Below are 19,013 nucleotides of genomic sequence, written 5' to 3' on the forward strand. Positions count from 1 at the left end.
TATGGAAGGCGGTGAACATGCATTGGAGGCGGTGCCTGTCGGCACTCGCCTGGGTCGCCGATGTAGTGGCCAAGTCTCATTTCTTGCGTTGCTCTTGTTCTCATCTTCCTTCCTGGCCACCGATTCTTTTCTCTTTTTCGGCCGCCGACTCTTTCTCCATTCTCTGTTATATCTCTTCCGCTCCAATTCCACCTGCGCAGCCGCCGCCACCGCGACAATTATCACGCGTCAGGACGAATCACAAAGGACAGGTAGACAACTGACGCACTATTGCACTTAGCACAACAACCCTCTTTTCGCACGCGCGCTCCCATCGCACACTTGACCATTCGTCGCATCTGTCAGGTACCACACATTGCGCGTCAAGTAGGGTACTTGTTCCAAGCCGTATATGCTGGAGGGGGTGGGGAAATTATCGACTCATCTTTAAATTGTATCGGTAAACATCTTTGGATCGTCTGGTATGTCCATCGTACACTTGAGCGTGTCCAAGTGAACTGATTTCCTTGGACAGACTACATCTTCCGACAGATATAATCATTATACATAATGGCTCTTCGCTTCCGAAATGCCACTCCAGGTACAATCCTCTGTCTTGCAGCAACCATCCTGCTCGCAATTGTCTCCTTCAACACACCTTTACTCAAGGGTCTCTACTTTTTGTCAGCGACATTCTCGTCAGGATCGTATGAAGGGACGATGAAGTTGGGAACGCTTGGATTCTGTGTGACGTTAAATGGTGCCACAAATTGTACTGGTCCGACAGTTGGGTATGAGTTTAGTGAGTGAATTAAAAAGTAGATGAGCCTATATACTGATACGATATCAAGATCCCAATACTGTTTTCGGCATCTCCACTTTTGACATTCCCGAAGCAATCACCAAATATCTCACTTACGTTCTCATCCTTCACGTTGTCGCTCTTGGTTTCGCCGCCATTGCCATGATCGTTGCCATTTTCGCCCATTCGCCTACTTTTCCTCTCATGTGTCTCTCAGTCTGGCTGGCTGGAATTGCCTCAACTATCACCTTTATTGCCCTTATATTTGATCTTGCAATGTTCTACATTGCCAAGTCAAGAATAGATAGCGTGGACGGTGCGTCGGCGGAGATCGGAATATCAGTGTGGTTAACGCTAGCAGCATGGCTAGTATTGGCAATTGGTGGATGCTTCTTCGGTATCGGCAGCTGCTGCGGTTCTTGTAGAGAAGAGCGAGAGAGTGGAGACCCTCGAAGGAAAGATGACAAAGACGATAGGGCGGAAGAAGATTACAAGATGCGGATGATGGCCATTGACAATGAACGCCGGAGAAAGCAAGCCCAAGAGCAAGGTCTTCCTAGTTTCCAGGAACTCGCGCCCCTCAAAGACGATGAGGAAGACAAATACCTCATTGAGCCTCAGCGAGAGCAACAAAATTTGGCGAGGAATGGGAGTGTGGTACAAGGTGTAGGAGTTGGTTATGGGAGGAGGAACAACAGAACACCGGTCAACGAATACTCGCAACAACCAGGCGGATTTGCATGGGGTCAGCCTAGAGGCTATCAAACCCTGCAGAACATCCAAGCGCCCCCAAGGGCCGTGAGAAGATTATCAGATGCAACTAGCGCAGGAGACTTTGTTGGTATCGGAGCTGGAGGAGCAGGTGTTGATATTCCGCCTGTGCCCACTTTAACCCAACACCAGCCACTGCAACAAGGTTACGGTCAAGGTTACTATGGTGAGAATCAGTCTCATGAGCAGCTTGGACAGTACGGGCAAAATTACGCGGACCAGAATCAGTACGGAAACAGTCAAAGTATGTGACAAAGCCATTGTCCTTATCATTATCACGTATAATCCAAGATCAAGCGCTGACAAAATGTGAAATAGACTACAACGACCCCTACGCCACTCAACAGCAACAAACCTCTTACGATCCCTATACCCAGACGACCTACAACAATGAGTATGTCTCTCCCAACCTCTCCATGTATTCTGCTACTCCCGCGCCTGTGACAATGCCTACCCCAGTACCTACACGATCCCCTCCTCAATCAGTCCCTATCACCCAACCAATGCAATCTTCAAATCCTAACCCTTACAATTATGCCACTGCAGGATCATCAGAATCGTATGATCCAGGACCTCGTGTGACCCAAGCAGACCCTTATGACGCGTACGATGATGGGCTTGGAGCTATCGGGATGGCTGCTACGTCGGGTATGGGGAGACATGCGCGAGATTATACCGGACAGATGTTTGCGTCTAGCCCTGCTTACCCACCGCAACAGCAAGCACAAGGTCCATTAGGAAGTAGAGGGATCCAAGAACCTCGACCTCAACATCTGGTGAACCAGAATACTTCTTCTCTCTTGGCTTCCCCCATCTCAACGACATCGCCGATCGATAATGCGAGAAATCAAATCATTGGGCAGCCTATGATGATACCAAGTGGTAGCGGATATGGAAGTACGAATGCGGCAACAGGGGGTTATGCGGATGATTTGTTAGATGTGAATGGGTCGAGTAATAGGCCGCCAAGTTATTCGGCTGGTGATTATGCGGTGCAAAATACAGCTGTGCCGGAAAAAAGCTCGTACATTTGAGAGAAAGTTGAATATGATATACGTCTGAGACGTTCAGAGGGATAAGGGAAAGAAGAAGGACGAACGAAGAACGACTGGCAGTACTTGGTCTGGACCTCTATTGTGTGTGGTTTGTTATTGTCATTTTTGTATGCTCTAATCTCGATATCAAGTAGAATCTTTTGGACGGACATTACGATCGGTATATAACAATAGTTTATATTTCTGGGTCATGCATAGCATCTCATGATTTTTCTGCAGAGTTCTTTGGCATTTGAGTGCACCACCAATGGACTCTATTAGGGGTAAACATGGAAGGAATCATTACGTAACAGTGGGCCATTGCAACAACGTAACGGGCCAGAACGCGCTCGCTGTCAGCACGAAGGAAAGATCGTTGTCCATAATAGCCATCGTAAGTCACTTTCCTATCACCAACCTGTGAATCTCATTTTCGGCATCTATAAACAAGTACCAGCACCGCTTGTCAATACCATAGACTCTCAGAGTTATCACAGTCAGAAAAGGTCCCGGGGCTGCCTTAGCAATTAGCATCGAACGACATTCAAGCAAATCCACTCCAGCAGAATGCTCAACTATGTCATGCTCGTTTCCCGACAAGGTACGTCTCTTCTACTTTCATATCAGTGTCGCATGTTATTCATGGCTGACTATCTTGCCGCACTAGGAAAAGTAAGGCTTGCAAAGTGGTTCCAAACCCTTCCAGCCAAGACGAAGAATAAGATTGTGAAGGATGTCACTCAGCTTGTACTTGCTAGGCGAACAAGGATGTGTAACTTTTTGGAATACAAAGGTGAGCTAGCTACATTCCTTGCAGGGATTTCTTTCTTTCCTTTTGTGTCATGATACGAATTCATCAACCCATTGCAACCGTATGGAGATGAGAAGACGACGGGGCTAAATGAATCGAGCAAAGGAGCTGACGAGTATCATCTATACAGACACCAAAGTTATCTACAGACGCTATGCGAGCTTATTCTTCATCACCTCCATTTCACCGGGTGATAACGAGTTGATTACTTTGGAGATTATACATCGTTACGTGGAAGTCTTGGATCGATATTTCGGCAATGTGCGTTTCATCTTGCCTCCCCGTTTCTGCTTTCAAATCATAAACACTTCTGCCATTGTCTGACGTTAGAACGTATGCGGGCGCAGGTGTGTGAATTGGATTTAATCTTCAACTTTCAGAAAGCCTATGCTGTCCTTGACGAACTTATCATTGCTGGAGAAATACAAGAATCGTCCAAGAAAACTGTACTCAAAATTGTGCGTCTTTATCTTATCTTTTTGTTATGAGAAGCAAACATGACGATGGCTGATGGAGTAATGGCTATCTCGGATAGGTTGCACAATCTGATGCTATTGAAGAAGGTGAGTCGGTGCGCAAGAGCCTGAAGCAAAGCGGTTTGGCGTTTTTGAGATGCAAAGTCACAGAAAGGGAGGGAAGGTTGTATCGCCGTTGTTATTACCAGATGTTCTTGAAAGACTAGATGGAAAGGCCGAAGATAGGATGGGATTGAACGGTGTACAAGATATAGACGCTGACAAAATTTGCTCCTTATCCGCTACCACTTCTGCAGCTGAAGTAGCTGAAGACTCATTGGCGCGATTGGGTAGCTTGGCAAGAGGCGGGCAAGTTGGGTAGATGGACTTGTGATATCAGAGCATGTTGAGCTAGAGAACATGTAGGATTCGTTTGGGGCTTTGTATATGTATGAGATGCAAAAGAATAATCATTCTACATTATGCGAGAGGTTACAGGAGTATATCTACATCTATTTCATATCGAAAAGATTGAAAGTACATGTCCATTACATGGAAACCACTAGGCAATGTTTCAGGATTATACAGTCTGTATAATGGTGGTCAGTGCTCAGTTTCAGTATACCTACTTAGTACATACATCATCGTCATATCTCCATGATGTAAGCTTTGGGTTCGCGGGAGCATTCCTCACATACCGTTGATCCCCTTCGGGTCTGTCGTACATGGTTAGCCATAGCAAACGCCGCCCTGAACCACTCAAAAGCCGGCTTACCTGACTTTCGACTTGTTCGATGCCAGCATAGATTGCATGGTGATGCAGATTGAAACGGCATTCAGCACTGAGCAAGGGACGCCTTGAGTTTCTGCAGCACAAATAACGGAGATAAGGCTTACCTGGAGACCAATCATTACCCAATATGGAAGCACAGATGTGTCCGTTCGAATATATATGAGGATGAATAGGTGCTTTCCACGTATCATCTACCACGAACGTTACCTATTGCTACATCTTAGCAATACTGTTACATCTTTAGGCCGGATACTTCATGACATACTTGTGGCACCTCAATAGGATACCTATCTTCAAATTTGATCCTAAGAGCAAATTGCTCGCCCTATAGTGTCCTGTCAGTGGTCTACACTAGCTTTACGTTACGCATTGTAACCTGCTTTGTAAATCGTCTCATCTCCAAGCACCGCGATAGTGAAGATCCATTCTTCCATGCTATCTGCGCTCAAAAGGGCTATACCTGGAGGCGTACCCTTGTTCTCAATATCGCCGAGCTCCTTCACTGAGAGAAGATTAGCTGCTGTTGAACGATAGGAGAGATGATCGTACTGAGGCGTTTTGTCGCTAAACGTACACCCGGCATGGCGTATGGGGTATATCAATTACAGATTAGAAGACATACAATAATAATGATCGATACACCATTAGTATTGCAAGCAGTTCATCGATCACCTCACCGCTACTGGCTGGCTCGGCCCGAAAGAGCGGAAATGCCCGTTCAACTGTGTCTTTACGTAAACTTTCATCAAGTCATCCTCTTGCGACCTCTTTCGCTATGGTTTTCGCTCCGAGCGAGTCGTTTGTCTAGTTTTTCTACAGTTTCGCATCTTCTCTCTCCACTTCATATTATCTTGTAGCCCCGCATAAATAGAACATACGTATATAGTATAAGCATAATGGCTGAACAACAAACTACTGAACTCACAAATATCGATCTCGAAGCCGGATCAGAATGGCGATTTGAACTCGAAGCAGATGAAAACATTGCCCTTAGAGTGAGTCTTCCATTCGGCTGCGCGATAAGCATAGTATATATACATCATAGCATGTAAAATGGTTATAGCTCTGTGAGTGGAAATTGCTGTTGCCATCGTGAATCAAGCTGATGAAAACCCCGTCTCGCCGTCTCGTTATTTTACTGATTGCCTTGGTGTCAATGTTTTTACTCTGAATTGTTGTTCATGTAGTGTAATTTGGTATGCCATCAGAGCTTTATTGTCCGCTTTCTGGACCTTTCAAGCTCATTTGCTTCATGTTGTGACCGCTGGTCTTGTGATATGGCTTAGTCCAGTGCAAATCATCAAAACTCTCCGCTGTCGCCTCATTCGAAATATCGCCTTTATCATGACGTGACTGTACTCACCGGAAAACTGACTCCTGATGCAGACTCTCTCTCCCGATCCAGTCTTTATCAACTCTCAAGAGCTTACTCCTTCGGCATGGTATCCGATCTATCGACACACAAAATCCGCGCTCTATGCCCCGACTCCTGCCAGAGTACAGGTGACAAACCTCCCGGCATCCCATTATACATCCACATCTACAGTCCAACCCCAGCTATTGAACCTTCATTTGGCAATGGAGCGCCAGCGAATATTGTCCAGGAGAGGAATGGAACAGAGGGGGCCCCGAGTGATGATCATGGGCCCTCAAAGTTCAGGAAAGACAACAGTCATGAAGAACTTGGTCAATTTGGCTTTAGGGACCGGTATGGGCTGGACACCTGGTGTGATTGGTCTGGATCCGTCAAGCGTAAGTCTATAGAAGGTTGTGAGGTAACAGCAGAGACTCATCTTTGACAACAGCCTCCTAATCTTATCCCGGGAAGTTTGTCCATCTCCACACCGTCACATCCGATCCCTACCCATCATTTGGCTCATCCCTTAGGCTCACCTCCAGCTTCTACTGCAGCCAATACTGTCTCGGGAGATGTAGAAACAGCTAGCTGGTGGCTTGGAGCTCTCGAACCGACAAACAAGAATGCTGAAGTATGGCGGGTTTTGGTTGAGCACATGGCAGAAGCTTGGGGAATGAGATGCGAAAAAGACAAGACAGGTATGTATTACCATTGGATGGCTTGAAGAGGAATCTCACAAAGACATTTTGTAGCAAACATCTCTGGCCTCTTCCTCGATACTCCTGCCGCATTCACTGTCCCTACTCTCGGCACCAAGAAAGACGACCCTAAAGCTCGATATACTTTGGTGAGCCACGCTATCGAGGCGTTTGATATCGACACCATCATCGTCATTGGCCACGAAAAGCTACACATTGATCTCTCCCGTCTTCCCCTCGTACAATCCCTCAAACTCAACGTGATCCGTATTCCTAAATCAGGAGGCGCCGTCGATCTTGATGACCACGATCGCGAGACCGCTCATCTCTTCCAAGTCCGAACCTACTTTTACGGTGAACCCCCTCTCCCGCCACAAATCTCCGGTCTGGTAGGGAAAATGGTGTCTGTCGATTTCGAATTATCACCATACTCGTTCCAGATTCCGTGGAGCAGGCTTGTCGTCCTCCGCGTTGGAGAAGAAAATTCGGCCCCGTCGTCGGCCTTGCCTCTTGGCTCCAGCAAGGTGCTTTCACCTTTAAGATTGACGAGGGTGGATCCCAGTGGACCTGGACATGTGGTGAGACTGTTGAATAGAGTCTTGGCGTTGGTGGATGTCAAGCCTGAGGATAGGATTGTGCCGGCGAAGGAATCAGAAGTAAAGGAGGAAGTGAAGGAAGAAAAGTACGAAAAGGATGGGGAAATTAAGCAAGATGGTGAAGGAGAGAAGAAAGGGGAAGGGGAGAGCGAGGGAGAAGGAGAAGGAGAAGGAGAAGGTGGTGAGGGAGAAGGTGAAGCTGAAGATGAGGACGATGAGGAAGTACCGTTCAGGGAAGAGATTGGTACAAGGGAAGTGATGGGTTTTATCGTCATGCAAGTCTTTTACCTCCCTCTTATATTTCCTATGCTGACTTAACATGCAGCACTGCCATAGATACGTTCGCTCGTAAATACACCGTGCTATCACCCACACCAGGTCGTCTGCCAACTACGGTTGCCATCGCTGGCGCTATTGAATGGGTCGACTCTGCTTAAGATTGCACCATCAACATTAACAGAAAACCGCATCATAGATTAGCACAAGCGTAGATTCACATCAAATAACCATGCCAAGCATGTATAATGCTGTTAACGCGCCCTTTTTGAATCGTCTATATCTTCTTGACATATCTCGCTAATAAATGGCTTAAACATCCGCCTTACCCTCCTTCTCCCCCTCCCCCTGAGCCGCCGCCTCCTTGGCCAACTCTTCTTTCCTCTTCTCCTTTTCTTGCTGTCCCTTCAAAACCCACGCCAAAGGCGCCTTTTCCACAAACATCCGTCTCAACTCTTCAGTCTTTTCAGTCCCGGCTTTAGCCTCTGCAAATATGAGCGCCTCTTGCAACGTCCTGATATCAGCCTGTACAGAAACAAGGGAACGAAGAATGTTGATAGCGCCATCCACATCCTCGGAAGCCACTTCCAACCTCCCCTTGGCAGCGCCCAAAAGACCTTTGGCGTCGCCGGCAGCCTTTTTTGCTTCGATGTATTCTGCGTTGAACGCCTCTGGGGACTTGCCGGTGGGCAAGAGGGTGGGTAAGGATTGCTTGATGGTAGATACGAGGGTCTCGGGGACATCAACTGGGAGAGAAGATGCGAGACGGTTGAAAGCGAGGATCTGGACGTGGAGGGTGGGGTTGGAAGGGGAGAGTGCTTGGGCTTGAAGAAGACATCGGAGGGCAGCGAGATACATTTCTATTTCCCAATTTCCCTTTGTCAGCTTACCTCTAAATAGCCAAAGGAGCAGAAAATAAAACAACATGTAAAAAGACAAATCTACTCACTCTTCCTGATGTAAATCTCGTAACCAGCCAACCAAATTTCAACTCTCTCACCCTGTTTCGCCTCCAACGGCTTCCACAGCTTCAGCGCATCGTCCAACAATGTCTCGCTCTTGAGCAGCTTTTGTCCGTCAGGGTCATCATCAGGGAGAGGCGGTTCCTCCTTTTTCTCGCCGGAGGCGGCAGCAGCCTTTTTGGCTTTTTGTTCAGCTTTTTGGGCCTTTTTAGTAGCTTTTTTGCGTTCAGCTTCTTGTTCGGGGGCTGTAATTCAGATAAAACAATGGTGTCAGGCTGCTCTCTGAGAAAATAGTGAGAGGACGCACTAAGCTTTTCTTCGATGATACTGGGATCATCGTTGACACGAAGGTAAACATCGATAGCTGCTAGCGCGGCCTTGGCGTAACCAGGATGTGATCTGAGATTCTCCTCATACTTCAACAAGCTATCGACCATTCAGTACTTTTCTCCCTACTAGGAAGTAGCCCTGGAGACCCGGGGGGGGAGGGAGGGGGGTGATATACTCACTGAGTGTACGCCTGGAAAGTCATCCTTCTCGCACAGTACCCATGGAAATCATACTGATCATCCTCATACTCCTGGAACACCTTGGCCACCGTCTGGTACCTCTTGAGCGCCATCCCGGTATTCCCATTCAACCTATACGCATCTCCCGATTCCTGGAGGAACCACAACGACTGAAGGTCTGTCAAGTCTTGAGCTGGGGTCACATCCTTCTTTGTGAATATGCCGAGCAGCTGCTCGGCCTTTTCGACGTCGCCGGCGCGGAACCAGTATTTGGCGGCTTTACCGTTTAGGAATCGATCTTGGCCGTCGAGCAATCGGGCCTTTTCCATTTCGTGTGCGGCGCCGAGGGGGTCGCCGGAACGCTTGAGGACGATGGCTTTGGCCATATAGAGTTCGGGCAAGGTGGGGGTGTGGTCGAGAGCGAGAGAAAGGAGGTGGAGAGAGCGGGCGTAGGATGGAATGGGGTTGAGAGGGTGGGCAAGGTGAAGGGCGAGGTAATAGTACGCCCAAAGAAGGACCGTGGGAGGAGAAATGGTTCCTATCTCGAGAGTCAGGTTATATGATCTTTTTTCTTTGTGTATGAAGTAAAACATACCATCGTTAGACAATGTAGAGTCCTTTTCAAGCTTTTGAATAATCCCTTCAACGATCTCGCCTACGATAACCATCTTCTCTTGATCAGAGTAGATACTCTTAACATCCACGAAGAGTGAAGGGACACCGCGTTCGAGGCCCTTGATAATATAAGCTTGAGCGAGCTCACGGAATTTATCGCCTGTGGTTTTTTTATTAGCTAAGCGAGTACGAAGAGGAGAAGATAACTTGCCTTGGGCAACATCAAGAGCCAAACGACGAGGAGCAGAAGATCGAGGGAAAGTTTGAGAGAATTCGTCAAGGTTTTGGAGAAGGCTAGCTCGGGTAATATCATCAAGTGGGCCAGCTAGACACAGTGATTAATGCAAGATTTACAAAGGCATAAGAAGAAGAAAATAGAAAATTCTTACAAATGTCAACCCCCTTTGTCTTGAAGTAGCCACGATAGTACGCTAAATTGTCCGAGTTTTGCTTGAGAAGGTCCTGATAGGTCTGAAGAGCTTCGTCGGTGCGGCCGAGGGCAGTGAGAATGTCCGCTATGGAGTGAGAGTGGGTATTTCAGCAAAGAGAACCATTCCACAACGAGGTAATACACACCTTTGATTTGAGAGACCTCTCCTCGGGGGCTGATCACACCTTCTTTAATACCCTTTTCCAATCTTTCGAGCGCTTCTTCGTTCCTGCCTGCATCCGCGCAAAGCTGGATAATATGCAGCAAGACCTGCGCCTTTTCCTGTGCATTCGCTCCCTCAGTCTGTACGGCGGACTGGTACAAGTCATAAGTCTTGATGGCTTCTTCACGGTCCCCTGCGAGTTCGTGGGCGATGACAAGTCCGAGCCAGGCAGAACGGATCTGAGGACGAAGAACGGTGTAGTGGTGACGAACTTGGACCGCAGCGTCGTACTGTCGGGTATGGGTGAGGAGTGCGATGGAATCTCGAATAAGAGGAATGTTATCCTTGTCGTTTCCATTTGGGGTCAGTACCAGCCATATGGGTCATGTAGTAATACGTACAGGATCTTGCCTACGAGCCATTGCAAATGCTCTTGACGCCTCATCCCAGTCTTTGCGGTTCTTTGCGAGGATACCAAGGACATGCCAGGTGATATGGCTGGTAATGTCCTTTTTCACGGCGAGACGGGCCATAGCCTCTGCTTCCTCTCGTTTGGGCACGGAAGAAGCGGTTGGAGGGTCTGGAAGAGACGAGTGGAGTGTGAGGGCCTTTATTGCGAGTGTCTCTCCATGGTTGGGAAACTTTTTCAAGATTGTGTCTGCGACTTTTAATCCCTTTTTGTACTGCTTGAGCTCGTACTGGGTCTATGGGAGGTATCTCAGCATGCAGTGGGTGTGGAGCGTGGTTGCTGCACGTACGAGTAGCTCCCTGAAAAGCTTGTTCTCCTTGTCTGGGAGCTGCCTGTGTTTAGGGATTGCTGCCATTGCGAGATGTGTGAATGGATATGGAGATGTAAAATGGAAAGAGTGGGTGAAATGCCGGTGGAATGGAATGACGCCGCATCTTTTCTTTCCAAGACTGCATTTCTCAGCCGCACCTATACTTTTTGTGTACTTTCCATCGTCCTCCATCATCTTTCGTCTGCCCGTCTACGGCTTCCGGAGGGCTACATCCGCCTTGAGGCCCGCATTTGAGCGGTATACATAACCAGGTGCAAGGAACACTGGACGCACATGTTGTCCAGGTCGTAAGCGATGGCATCTCCCCTGCACGAGAACGACGAAGAGCGTCCACAGTCGATAGCAGCTCTCAGAAGCAAGTTTGAGAGCCTCGCAATCGCTGGTGTGAGCCCTGCTCCCACCGATGTGCCCTCAGCAACCAACGGCCATGCGACTGTTAGCTCTATCCGGAATGGCCTCCTCAGTCCCCGGCCAGAAACACCTGTCGATGGTCAAAAGGCCAAGGCAAGTCTTTTCTTACCAGCTGCTTACACCTCTACTCACTCTAAACAGCCTGTGCCACCACCAAAACCAGCTTCACGTCCCGTAAGCCCTGCGACTACATCGCCAGCTCCGCAACCTTCGTCTCTGCTCCCGCCTCCTGCACCTCGCCAAGCTCCCAGCAGGCCTACCACTCCCAAACCATCTTTTCAGACCCATCACTCAACATCTTCAGTCACTTCTATCGTGAGCGCAGCGTCTGATTCACATCTCAAACCTTCAGATACAATGGCATCTCCCCCAGCCGTAATATCGCCTGCTGTATCACCTGCACCAACGCCGCTTCGCAAATCTGCCCCTTCTGTCCCCAGCAAACCGCCATCTGTCGCTGTCACCCCCTCAGGTTCAGATGGTGATGAAGACGAGCCTGTTATCACGTCTGTAAAGGCTCTTCGTGAAAAATTCAGTGGTCAAGCTCAGGCAAGCGAAATTGCACTTCGAAAGCCTGTAGATGTTCCCAAGGCATCAGCAGTATCGGTCGTTAAGGCTGCAACGGTACATGATTCTCCTGAGCCGCTGTGTGCCCCGTCGGCTACACCCATACCTGCACCTATTCCCGCACCAGTCATACAAAGAACGCTAGACGGCAAGACATCGCCCGTAATGTTATCGCCAGCATCAGAGGGCGAAGCACTTTCAGATACCAATGATTACTCTTCACACCCGACTGCTCCTCTGGCTCCTCCGGCTCCTCCAGCACCTATCTCACGTATATCCTCTCCTGTCCCAGCTCCAGCTCCAGCCCCTTCCGGCCCTCCTCCCATAAACAGAGCACACAAACCTCCTCCACGAACTGCAATCAGCCCCGCACCCATCTTCCGTCCCGAATCGAATGTCATCACACCCAACACTACATCTCCCCCTATACCAGGCAACAAACCTGTCATCCCATCTCGCAGCTCTAGTGCCCCAGAAGCTGCAGTCCCCCCTCCGCCGCCAGAGCGCCCTCAACCGCCTCAGCTCCCTGTGCGTCGGCCGACCTTTTCTTCGCCAGATACGCTTGAGCCTAGTACCGCATCTGTCATCTCCCCACCTGCACTCGCTAGTACTCCATTGTTGCATACCATTCATGACGATACTGCTCTTGCTCCTACGCCTGCGCCTGCTACTGCCCCCCCACCATTGCCCGATCGGTCGAGAGCTAATACAATTAATCGATCCGAAAGTGAATCGAGCGCAACCACCACAGGTCCACCTCCTCCTCGTCTACCAGCTCGGCACGCAGCTATTCCTGTATCTGCTGGTAGCGGGTCCACCTCTTCCAACGCAAATGGAAGCGGCAGTACCACCATGAACCCACCCCCTCCCCCGGCTCATCCCGCATCCCCATCCAAAACTCGTATCAACTCGGGCGGCCCACCCCCACCTCTCCTCCGGAGTGCTACCGTTAACCGAGGCAGCAGCGTCGGTAGCGGGAGCGGGAGTGGTGGCGGTGGTGGCGGTTCCCCTCCACGTCGATCCAACACCATTTCTCGCGCAGCGCCTTTTACCCAAGAAAAATACTCTACATCAGCTACAAGCCTTGGCCTAGGCGAAAAAGGAGTATATTCAGACGAAGATGACGAGCCTGAAGAGCCTGGAGCGGTTACCAACCTGTCCGCCCAAGCGAAAAGGATGTTGGACGAGTTTCCAGACATGACAGAAGCCAACCGTCGTCCCCCGGTGTTCGTTCCCGATATTCGTGTCAAGGAGTGCCACCACGTTTCGGCTTTTGCTGTTTATGGCCGATACGTATGCACGGGCGCACACCATGTACGAGTCTACGATACCCAGCTGTCGGATCATGCGATTAGTGTAGTAGATTTGAAAGAGACGGGGTTAGAAAGCAGGGGAAAGGACCCGAAAGTGACGGCAATGTGTTTCCGTCCGGGAGCGACGGAAAGTGAAGAAGGAAGGTACCTCTGGTGCGGTACGAAAGACGGGCATCTGTGGGAACTTGATATTTCCACCGGGGAAGTAACCAGTACCAAGGCGTTTGTACATACGTCTTCCATCAGCTATATCTGGCGGCACCGGAAGAACATCATTTCGTTGGATGAAGGGGGGAAATTACTCGTGTTTGATGTAGGCGATATAGAAGGGAAACCACCGACCATGGCGAGACAATTACGGATAGGCGACAAATTTGGGTTCGCCAAACTCATATGCGGAAAACTGTGGACATCAAGCGGTCCCCTTACCCGATCGACTACATCGTCCGCTACATCCAAGGGCCCTACCGTCCGGATATACGACCCCTGTGCGCCGGGGACGATGCCCCCGCCTAAAACGATTTTCGCAACCGAATGGGCTGGCGCGGTCACGTCGGCGACATACATGCCTTTACATCACGATACCATCTTTCTCGGCCACGAGGGTGGATTTGTCAGTGTGTGGGATGGGAAAGAGTTGGTGTGTAAGCAGGTGCTGAAGATTAGCTCGACGGATGTGCTCGCTTTGGAGGGCGTAGGAGAGTATTTATGGACGGGAAATAGGAAGGGACAGATCCATGTGTTTGATATAAAAGAAAAACCATGGTTGGCGACGAATATATGGATTGGGCATCCGTAAGTTCGATATGATTTTAGTAGGAAAAAGAGGTGTGCTAATGGATTCGATAGCGATAACCCTGTGCAATCGTTGGTGGTTGACCCATACTCAATTCAGTCTGCGGGCAGATACACATGTTGGTCTTTTGCCCGGGATGCGCTGCGAGCATGGGACGGTCTCCTCTCTGTCGACTGGATCGGTAAGCCATCTCCCACATCTTGATTGCTTTGTGCATGTGTCCTGGCACTAATCACCTTTTTTTTCGCGCTTTGCTTTCCTCTCAGACAAACAACTCACTGCACGTCAATCGTCATTCTGCACGTTCCGCCCCGTCAACGTTTTGATCTGTACATGGAACATTGACTCTGCTAAACCTACAGATCTGAATGGATCGGTCGCCAACGCCCATTTCTTGGAAGATGTGCTGAGGTCTGTGGATTCACCGGATATCATCGTGTTTGGTTTCCAGGAAGTCATCCCGTTGACTGATAAAAAATATACTGCCAGTATGTCTCCCTTTCTTTCCATCATTCCTCCACCCCTTTTTGATAGTAAACAGATGGAACAATCCGCTAATCATTAATCATTTTGAACACATTTGATAGAAACTCTTCTTTTCGGGAACAAATCCAAAGATGGTGGGGCAGCAGCAGACAGGGTATCCCACGCCTATCGACACTGGCTAGAAAAGCTTCAGTCAGCAGTCCAGATGGCTTCCCCTTCAAACTGTCCATATATCAAGATCCATTCAGAGAGTCTTGTAGGCTTGTTTACGTGTATCTTTGTGAAACAGTCAGAGAAAATTTCCTTACGGGATCTAGATATTACCACTGTCAAGCGGTAAGTCGTCGCTTCTTTTGAATTGTAAATGATCGGAGAGCTGATTACGAGGTTTTTGTAAAAATAGAGGAATAGGTGGGATATACGGGAACAAGGGGGCTATCGTCTCTCGCCTCGTGATGGATGATACATCCATTTGCTTTATCAACGTCCACCTCGCTGCTGGCCAGTCTCAAAAAGCTTCGCGAAACGCGGATCTTGCAGGGATCCTAGAAGATAAAGCCATTTTTCCTCCAGCGGACGAGTTACCGTTTGTTCATGGAGGGTGTGGGACGGGAATTTTGGATCATGAGATGGTGTTTTTGAATGGTGATTTGAATGTGAGTTTTTCTTGTCATTCTTTATTCGCGTGTCTGCGGGTAGAACTGACCAGTTTTGCGTAGTATCGCATTGATCAACGGCGTGAGAACGTTATCTCATCTATCGCCAATGGCGAGCTAGCCTATCTTCTTGAGCATGATCAGCTGCGTAAAGAGATGAGGACGAACCATGCTTTCAGACTGAGAAACTTTGAAGAGGCGCCCATCACGTTTGCGCCGACATACAAGTACGACCCGGGCACGCACGATTATGATTCCAGTGAGAAAAGGCGTATTCCAGCTTGGTATGTCTTTGGCATGATTTCGATTTGGACATGAAACTGACAGGGAGAATGGGAAATAGGTGTGATAGGATTCTCTACAAGAAATCGCCACGAGTACAAGCTCTTAATTATCAGCGCTATGAACCTACTGTCTCGGATCATCGACCGGTCTCTGCAGGGTATACGATAATCCTGAAAGCGATCGATTCGTTGAAGATGATGGACGTGAGACGGGAAGCTACTGGAGAATGGGCGAAGCGAGAAAAGGAGTTGCTAGAGAAGATGCAAGAGGTGTTTGACGGTATTGAATAACACTTGTTGGTGATTCGGTATCATATGTAGCTCTAGATTTACCCAATGGACGATTTATGCATGCATGTTCTATGTAAATGGATGGATTGTATATATATGGTGATATGTGTGATGTGGGTTTACGGTATAATTAATTAGTGGTAGGCAGTGGAGGACTGTAACCAGCGCACATTACTTTGTTCGTCATGTCGTCGCGACGGCAACAACGACAACAAGGGTGACTGGGCAACATTGCTCGGTGCTCGTCTCTCTCCAACATGGCCCACGCTCCTCCTACCCAGCTTGGCCCATCCATCGCTCCACCACCACCAGCGGCACCTTCGCGCGACTCTACATTAGAAAGCGCCGGCCAGGCAGCAGATATTTTCGACCTCTACGGAGCGAATGAGGAGAGTATGACGGGGAGCTGGGAAGAGCCTATGGGTGCGCTGTACGAAGACTGTGAGGCCGTGCAAGAACAGCCAGGCCAAATTCCAGAAACCACACCCAATATAAACATCATCACCTCTCCGCCGGCTCCACCATCTCCGTCTCATTCCCAGTCTCCTTCTCATTCTCGGCCCCATACTCCTATCAAACATCGCTTTCCAAGCATCATATCCCCCCGGACAGACTCCACTGCTAACTCACCCGTACGATATAGCGATATACAAAGACTGAGTCCGGCAAATACAGGCAGCAAGCGAGGATCGATGAGTACGGGTATTTTTAGCGGGACGGACGGGACGAGGAGCCAGACGAGCGTTGCCGCTTCGTCGCGGTATCCAGGTGAGGAAGAAGATGCATTTCATGTACGGTCCACCTGTACGTCGAGCTTTTTCTACTTGTGCTTGTCAAGGTATTGACCTTATCTCTACAGACGCAAGGTTAGGCGGCGAAGGTGTCCATGGAGACGGATGGGATCAAGGCGTCGAGAGAACGAGAGGTGGCCCAACAATGGCTGACAAACGCATGACCGTGTTCCCTCCATCCAAAAATGGCGATATAGGAGAAAAAGAGAGGCGATTCCTTGCCAGTCTTGACCGGTGAGAGCAGCCCACCTTTACCATCGTCTTTAACAATAATCTAACCAACGAAATCAGCTACGGCTTTGTTAACGATCCACATCGTAACCGCTCCGAATCCCGTGTAGTCTCCATTCCTTCCTCATCCCTCATAAAGATTCCCAAAATGCCCATTACTTCATCCCTATCAGGGAAACCCCCTGCTCAACCGAATAACAATTTCGTTCCCTCATCCGACCCTGGACCGACGCCCAAGCCGCCAAAGAGCTCGAGGACAGACCCAGACGCGGAAATGAAGGCAAAGAGGAAAGAAGGCGAGAGAGTGAAGAAGTGGGGAAAGATGATGAAAGTTAAGCGGAGAGATGGTGGAGGGAATATCATTGAATGGCAGTGGAGTCGAGATGGCGAAGGTGCCAAGGTGAGCTTGCTTCCTTATTCAAGATAACAGAGGCAGAATTTCATGAAGCGTACAAAGTTAGCAAATAGGGTATATAAAGGCATACCCGACAGGTGGCGCATGGCAGCGTGGTGGACGCTCGCAGAGGAACAAGTTCAGAAATGGAACGGCAAGGGCAAAGGAAAATCCACTGCACAACAATTAATAAGTGATTATACCGTGCGTCTCCGTTTCCCCCTCTTTTCCTATTCCTGCTGAGAGGGACAAGGACCTGATTATGGTATTCCCAGGAAGCCGTCAATCTACCATCTAGTTTTGACGTCCAAATTGACCTGGACGTTCCTCGCACTATCAGTGGTCATACCATGTTTGTCACGCGCTACGGTACTGGACAAAGGAACTTGTGGCATGTGCTTCATGCGTTTAGTCAACTGTGTCCCACATGTGGGTATGTACAAGGGATGGGGCCGATAGTGGCAACTTTGCTATGCTATTACGATCCAGAAGTAAGCTTGGCGGTCCCTTTCCCATCAATGTAGACGTGAACGCGTGACGCTGACGTGCGTGAAAGAGAGCATACAGTCTGATGGTCCGTCTACATGACGTTTACGGGATGCACGAGATTTTTGAACCCGGGTTTCCGGGCTTGCTCGAAGCATTCTATGTCCAAGAACGACTAATGGAATGGCTCATACCTGACCTCTATCAATCTTTCGTATGTCTCTCTGTGTTTCCTCCTGTCGCGCCTCCTTCTGCCCCTTCATTAGCTGATTTTGTTTTTTATCTTTTGGTAGCAACGAAATATGATTTCCACAACAGCATGGGGTACCAAATGGTATATCACACTCTTTGTCAACACGGTCCCTTTTTCACAACAACTCCGAATATGGGATGTCTTGTGGATGGAAGGGAGGGACGCTATTATAATCACTAGTCTTGCCATCTTGTGGTCCTTTAGAGGTACGTTCTTCCCGCTTTTCAGTTCTTTCTAGCGCCATGGCTGGATGATCATGGCTGACATGATGACGTGAAAAGATCTTCTTGCCGCACCGAATTCCTCATTTGAATCAATCCTTTCCCTCTTGTCTTCCTACTTTGTCCCCGAGGACGAAGGCGTATTCATGCAATGGATTAAAAAGGTGTTGAGTCAAAAGAAAGTGAGAGAGAAAATGGATGGATGGAGGATGGAGTGGAAAACGTTGGCGAAAGAGGGAAAGAGCGGGAGTGCTTTGTTATGATGGCGGGGAGTAATGATCTACGAATAGCTTGATAGGATACGATCGCAACGTACTTGCATTTTTTAACATCACGGAATATAATTCATTGGTACGCTGTCTACCCGTTGCGAAAGGGTGGCTGTCAAATGTCCAGGATAGAATCGGCGAATGGGCCCTTCATTACTGTCTCTTGGCAAGTGTCACTAACGACCTCCCTGTAATAGAGGGAGAACTCGCCTAGATCAGAGAGTGGCCTCTAGAAAAGGTCACGGCAGCCGGAGGGAATGACGACCTATGGGCAAATGAAGGTATGCCTTTTCGTGACACGTTCCGGAGAGATTTTACTGATGCTAACCCTTCATCTGGGCCCTGAATAGGATTTGCAGCGCTACCCCAAAGCGAATCATCCTGAGATAGGTCCAACGACAAATAAACAGGGCATAATCAGTCAGTCACATCGTCGTGTTTCTTCCCTCACGTTATTATCGGCCGGCATGAAGCTAAAAATGTGTTGACATCACGACATTTGTCACCATAGTA

At 48.8% G+C, this 19,013-nt stretch overlaps 7 protein-coding genes and 1 non-coding gene; 5 read left to right on the forward strand and 3 right to left on the reverse strand.

Moving 5' to 3' along the window:
- The first annotated feature begins 44 nt into the window (after positions 1 to 44).
- CNAG_02114 (hypothetical protein) lies at positions 45 to 2,827 on the forward strand. XM_012194563.1 has 4 exons: positions 45 to 461; positions 515 to 781; positions 831 to 1,796; positions 1,871 to 2,827. Exons 2-4 carry the CDS (start codon positions 550 to 552, stop codon positions 2,584 to 2,586), a joined length of 1,914 nt encoding a protein of 637 aa, XP_012049953.1. The 5' UTR covers positions 45 to 461; positions 515 to 549; the 3' UTR covers positions 2,587 to 2,827.
- Positions 2,828 to 2,961: 134 nt separating this feature from the next.
- Positions 2,962 to 4,342, forward strand: CNAG_02113 (clathrin assembly protein). XM_012194460.1 has 6 exons: positions 2,962 to 3,187; positions 3,254 to 3,379; positions 3,528 to 3,658; positions 3,745 to 3,855; positions 3,933 to 3,960; positions 4,170 to 4,342. The coding sequence occupies exons 1-6, from the start codon at positions 3,154 to 3,156 to the stop codon at positions 4,232 to 4,234; spliced, it is 495 nt and encodes a 164-aa protein (XP_012049850.1). The 5' UTR covers positions 2,962 to 3,153; the 3' UTR covers positions 4,235 to 4,342.
- On the reverse strand, positions 4,235 to 5,288 carry CNAG_02112 (ubiquitin-conjugating enzyme E2 W). XM_012194562.1 has 7 exons: positions 5,195 to 5,288; positions 5,026 to 5,147; positions 4,911 to 4,970; positions 4,750 to 4,852; positions 4,628 to 4,694; positions 4,493 to 4,568; positions 4,235 to 4,441 (listed from the first exon to the last, which is right to left on the reverse strand). The coding sequence occupies exons 1-7, from the start codon at positions 5,226 to 5,228 to the stop codon at positions 4,433 to 4,435; spliced, it is 471 nt and encodes a 156-aa protein (XP_012049952.1). The 5' UTR covers positions 5,229 to 5,288; the 3' UTR covers positions 4,235 to 4,432.
- Positions 5,289 to 5,444: 156 nt separating this feature from the next.
- Positions 5,445 to 8,631, forward strand: CNAG_02111 (protein Clp1). XM_012194461.1 has 5 exons: positions 5,445 to 5,640; positions 6,032 to 6,397; positions 6,451 to 6,700; positions 6,755 to 7,571; positions 7,622 to 8,631. Exons 1-5 carry the CDS (start codon positions 5,542 to 5,544, stop codon positions 7,731 to 7,733), a joined length of 1,644 nt encoding a protein of 547 aa, XP_012049851.1. The 5' UTR covers positions 5,445 to 5,541; the 3' UTR covers positions 7,734 to 8,631.
- Positions 7,773 to 11,127, reverse strand: CNAG_02110 (peptide alpha-N-acetyltransferase). Its single transcript, XM_012194462.1, has 10 exons — positions 11,010 to 11,127; positions 10,653 to 10,955; positions 10,235 to 10,595; positions 10,048 to 10,173; positions 9,870 to 9,983; positions 9,639 to 9,818; positions 9,044 to 9,581; positions 8,842 to 8,960; positions 8,522 to 8,779; positions 7,773 to 8,432 (listed from the first exon to the last, which is right to left on the reverse strand). Exons 1-10 carry the CDS (start codon positions 11,073 to 11,075, stop codon positions 7,885 to 7,887), a joined length of 2,613 nt encoding a protein of 870 aa, XP_012049852.1. The 5' UTR covers positions 11,076 to 11,127; the 3' UTR covers positions 7,773 to 7,884.
- A 50-nt stretch (positions 11,128 to 11,177) lies between these two features.
- Positions 11,178 to 15,937, forward strand: CNAG_02109 (type I inositol-1,4,5-trisphosphate 5-phosphatase 1). XM_012194463.1 has 8 exons: positions 11,178 to 11,555; positions 11,604 to 14,137; positions 14,192 to 14,319; positions 14,405 to 14,626; positions 14,726 to 14,960; positions 15,028 to 15,280; positions 15,344 to 15,564; positions 15,624 to 15,937. Exons 1-8 carry the CDS (start codon positions 11,346 to 11,348, stop codon positions 15,853 to 15,855), a joined length of 4,035 nt encoding a protein of 1,344 aa, XP_012049853.1. The 5' UTR covers positions 11,178 to 11,345; the 3' UTR covers positions 15,856 to 15,937.
- An 84-nt stretch (positions 15,938 to 16,021) lies between these two features.
- Positions 16,022 to 18,987, forward strand: CNAG_02108 (GTPase activating protein). XM_012194561.1 has 9 exons: positions 16,022 to 16,659; positions 16,715 to 16,880; positions 16,938 to 17,277; positions 17,335 to 17,475; positions 17,547 to 17,762; positions 17,828 to 17,971; positions 18,051 to 18,216; positions 18,292 to 18,781; positions 18,851 to 18,987. The coding sequence occupies exons 1-8, from the start codon at positions 16,113 to 16,115 to the stop codon at positions 18,492 to 18,494; spliced, it is 1,923 nt and encodes a 640-aa protein (XP_012049951.1). The 5' UTR covers positions 16,022 to 16,112; the 3' UTR covers positions 18,495 to 18,781; positions 18,851 to 18,987.
- CNAG_12592 lies at positions 18,550 to 18,901 on the reverse strand. Its single transcript, XR_001045877.1, has 2 exons — positions 18,711 to 18,901; positions 18,550 to 18,662 (listed from the first exon to the last, which is right to left on the reverse strand). It is a non-coding gene; the product is annotated as a hypothetical RNA (non-coding RNA).
- Positions 18,988 to 19,013: the final 26 nt, after the last annotated feature.

Source organism: Cryptococcus neoformans, chromosome 6 (assembly GCF_000149245.1).
Source record: "Cryptococcus neoformans var. grubii H99 chromosome 6, complete sequence".
In the NCBI taxonomy this organism is placed as follows: domain Eukaryota; kingdom Fungi; phylum Basidiomycota; class Tremellomycetes; order Tremellales; family Cryptococcaceae; genus Cryptococcus; species Cryptococcus neoformans.